The 3,933-nt window shown below is 30.4% G+C and overlaps 1 protein-coding gene across 1 annotated transcript; it reads left to right on the forward strand.

Moving 5' to 3' along the window:
• The first annotated feature begins 622 nt into the window (after positions 1-622).
• Positions 623-3,005, forward strand: LOC145012894 (proteasome subunit beta type-7-B-like). Its single transcript, XM_078971689.1, has 9 exons — positions 623-750; positions 838-988; positions 1,387-1,528; positions 1,612-1,708; positions 1,781-1,850; positions 1,943-2,047; positions 2,163-2,261; positions 2,394-2,481; positions 2,598-3,005. Exons 2-9 carry the CDS (start codon positions 848-850, stop codon positions 2,675-2,677), a joined length of 822 nt encoding a protein of 273 aa, XP_078827815.1. The 5' UTR covers positions 623-750; positions 838-847; the 3' UTR covers positions 2,678-3,005.
• Positions 3,006-3,933: the final 928 nt, after the last annotated feature.

A 3,933-nucleotide genomic window follows, 5' to 3' on the forward strand; every position in this document is an offset into this window, starting at 1 on the left:
TTTAGAATATCTCACTTGGATAAATAAGAAGCCGAATAATTACCAATTTGAAATAAAGTTTAAGTTCTATGGAAAAAAAAAACTCTAAAAAAACCCTAAAAATCATAAAAATACATAAAAAAATATATGTAGAGATCACAAATATTTTTCTTTTGACTTTCTATTCTTAAAAATTGCAACTTTTTATATAATTTCTTTGATTTTTTTTTGAAAAAAACACCAAAATAAATAAATAAATAAAACAAAATAAAATAAAAGTAATAAAGTAAAAAAATCGATTTTCTAATTTTTTTTAACAAATTTATAAAAAAAACTTCGATTTTTAAGAATATAAAATCATAAAAAAAAAATAATAAAAAAAAGATTTGTGATCTCTAATATTTACAAATCAAAAAATATATATTATTTTTTTAAATCGTTATCCCATGTAAAAAATTAAACACTCTTAACCCGAAGCCGGATAAAACGAATGGCATTAGCCATTTTTTTTCCCTTCATTTTTGTTCCATTTTATCTTCCCAAAATTTTATATTACGATTTGTTTGCTAAAAGCCTAAAACAAACCTATACAAGAGGTGAGTGGTCCCACAAAAGTGTTGACTAGTCAAACTGTATTATCAGAAACGCTGTCGTTCTGTTCTGCTTTTATCTTACATTCTTACTCCCCAAGATTTCCTATTTCCCATCTCCTCAAGTTTGTTCCCGCAGATCTTCTTCAAATCGACCGCTTGATTCATAAGTCCGGAGCTCGTAAGTTCATCACATTTAAGTAATTATATACGTTCTTTGTGGAACTTGTATTTATTTTCTGATCAAAGTGAATATTTCAAAATCCAGTTACTTGACGATGCCAAGCAAAACAATGGATGTTCCAAAAACAGGATTCAGTTTCGACCTGTGTAGGAGAAACGATATGTTGACGAAGAAAGGATTAAGATCACCATCGTATTTGAAAACAGGAACCACCATCGTTGGTTTAATTTTTGAGGTACGCTGGTTCTTCTACTATGTTTCTTCAATTGCTTGCTTGTTCTGTTTACAGTTTGCGTCTCACATTGGCTTTAAGTGAGACTATGTCAATTGGTTTCGTTGTTTTGGATTAATCATCAATTAGGGTTTTAAATAGTTTTCACATGCATATTTTATCAGCTTCTACATCTTCAAAACTTTTAGAATCGATGTCAAAATTTGAATTGCAAGTGAGCTCATTTGATCCCTCTATCTAACTGCATAATCAAATTCATTCTGGTCTTTGGCATCACACATTTGAAATTTGAACCAACTGAACTAGTCAAACCTGTAGTTTACAGATGCAATCTACTCCCCATAATTTCAGTAGTTTCTCTTGAAATGGATTTATCTCTGATTCATTACATTCTTCTTCAGAATGGTGTCATTCTTGGAGCAGATACCAGAGCAACAGAAGGGCCAATTGTTGCTGACAAAAACTGTGAAAAGATTCATTACATGGCACCAAACATATATTGCTGTGGAGCTGGAACTGCAGCTGATACAGAAGCTGTTACAGGTACTTTTATAGTCCTATATATGCTACATTATAATACTATATGATCCAATATATACACAATTGATAATATCTTTTTATGGTAGACAACATCAGCTCTCAGTTGAAGCTTCATAGATATCATACTGGTCGTGAATCAAGGGTTGTAACAGCTCTTACACTATTAAAGTCGCATCTTTTCCGGTTAGTTTCTACATAAATAATATTTATTTTCTTTTTATTTAAAATTTGCCTAATTTGACTTTATCTACCTAGCTACCAAGGTCATGTATCTGCTGCTTTGGTGCTTGGTGGAGTTGATGTAACAGGCCCACATCTACACACTGTGAGTAAATCTCCATTTTTTTCAATCATCTAAAAATACCCAATTGGATCTTTTTTCTTAACTTATCGAGTTCTTCAAATCACAATTTACAGATCTACCCTCATGGATCCACTGACACTCTTCCTTTTGCCACTATGGGTTCTGGCTCTCTTGCTGCAATGGCCATTTTTGAGTCAGAGTATCGTGAAGGGCTTACTGTATGCTCTTTATTAATCCACCTTTTACCTAATATAAGATTAAAAAGTTTACTTTTTTATATAGGGAATATGGTGTATTGCTTATTATTGGCGACTCTTTTAACTTTTTTAACAGAGGGATGAAGGAGTGAACTTGGTGACCAAGGCTATATGCTCTGGTATATTTAATGACTTAGGAAGTGGAAGCAATGTAGATGTCTGTGTGATAGAAAAGGTTTGTTTCCTTGTCTTTGTATTAATGAGCTTTATGGGTTAAGTACTTAATGTGGACAGATATATATGGTTGTTTCTTTTTTGACTTAATCTAGACATAATGACCTTTTTTATTTAATGTTATGTGGTGCAGGGGAAGAAGGAATACTTGAGGAATCATTTGACTCCAAATCCACGTACTTACATCAGTGAAAGAGGCTATACATTTTCCAAGAAGGCTGGTTAGTGATTCCATAGACTTTATATATAGGCTTAACCTATTATTACTCTTCTTGTGTTAATAAAACTATAAAAAAGAAGAAGAAAAGTATAAGTTAAATGGATTGATGTTTTGTAGAGGTTTTGCTTACAAAGATTACACCATTGAAAGAGCTGGTTCATGTGGTTGAAGTTGGTGGAGATGCCATGGAAGAATGAGTGGTGACATTAGAGAACATTTCTGACAAATTGTGTAATGTTTTTATGGTGATTGGAAGCTTCCAAGATGAAATTATTTACAAAAATGCATGATTTGCAATTTTGCATGCGTTTGTATTGTTGATTTGTGTTTATAATATTTGGAAGTGGGAAATTTAAGCTATTGTTCAAGTGGTTGTTGTAGCACATTTGGTCTCAAGTTAAATGCACAAATTGGATGTAGTCCCATTAGTCATAATAAGCGTTGATTTGTAACTGCAACCTCATATGAACTTGAAACCGACTTTAATGGTTTATAGAAAGAAGATTTGAGAACATTATTTATAAATGCATCACCATTCGTTCTTCTCGTAGCATATTTTGGAGAGTGAACCCTTTTCCAATAGTGGTTACATAATTAAATAATAATCAAGTTTCAGATTTGTTCCATCAAGGTAAAAAAAAAAAAAAAAAAAGAAAATTAAAAGGATTTTATCAAAGTAGATGCCACCGGCCGACTAGAGTGACTAGGGGTGATCTACGGTTGATTTTTTTCGGTTTTTTTTTTTTTTTTTTTTTTAGCATCTTAAAACTAACTATAACCAAACCAAATAGGGTTTGATTTAATTGGTTTTGGTTAATTCGGTTTCGCATGTAAAAAAAATATTAAACTAAAAAGGAAAAACAAACTTACTAAACGAAAAAAATATGCTAATACACAACATATTATATTCAGTCTTGAAGTGTCGATGAATACATACAAGTTGTAGAGAAATTGTTAATATAGTTTTAATCATATATGAATGTTAATATAGTTGTTTTTTAATACGATATATAAACAATTATAAATTTATAATGGTTAATAATTAATAATGAGTTATGAAAATCTTTTTAGTAACTAATCTATCAATTAAAATAAAAAATATTAATTTATAGATATAAACTATAAAATTATATATTAATTGAATAGCTTATTTGGTTTTTTCGATTTAATCAAAATAATAAAAATTTAACAAAAACAAAACCAAATAAAGTATCATTATTCAGTTAACCAATCTGAATAACCGTAACCAAATGAACTAAACATTATTTGGTTCAGTTTAATTATTCAGTTTTGTTTTCTTATCACACCCCTACAGTTGAGTATTAATTACCATCCTTGAATCATAGATTTATCATCACCATTCTTGTAGTTAACGCCTTAACGGGAACAGTGACACACTCACAACAAAATATCAGGGATAGAGATAGGACGTTCAAAAAATATTTGAGGACAA

The sequence above is a fragment of the Lactuca saligna genome, chromosome 8 (assembly GCF_052625555.1).
Source record: "Lactuca saligna cultivar CGN05327 chromosome 8, ASM5262555v1, whole genome shotgun sequence".
Lineage (NCBI taxonomy): Eukaryota > Viridiplantae > Streptophyta > Magnoliopsida > Asterales > Asteraceae > Lactuca > Lactuca saligna.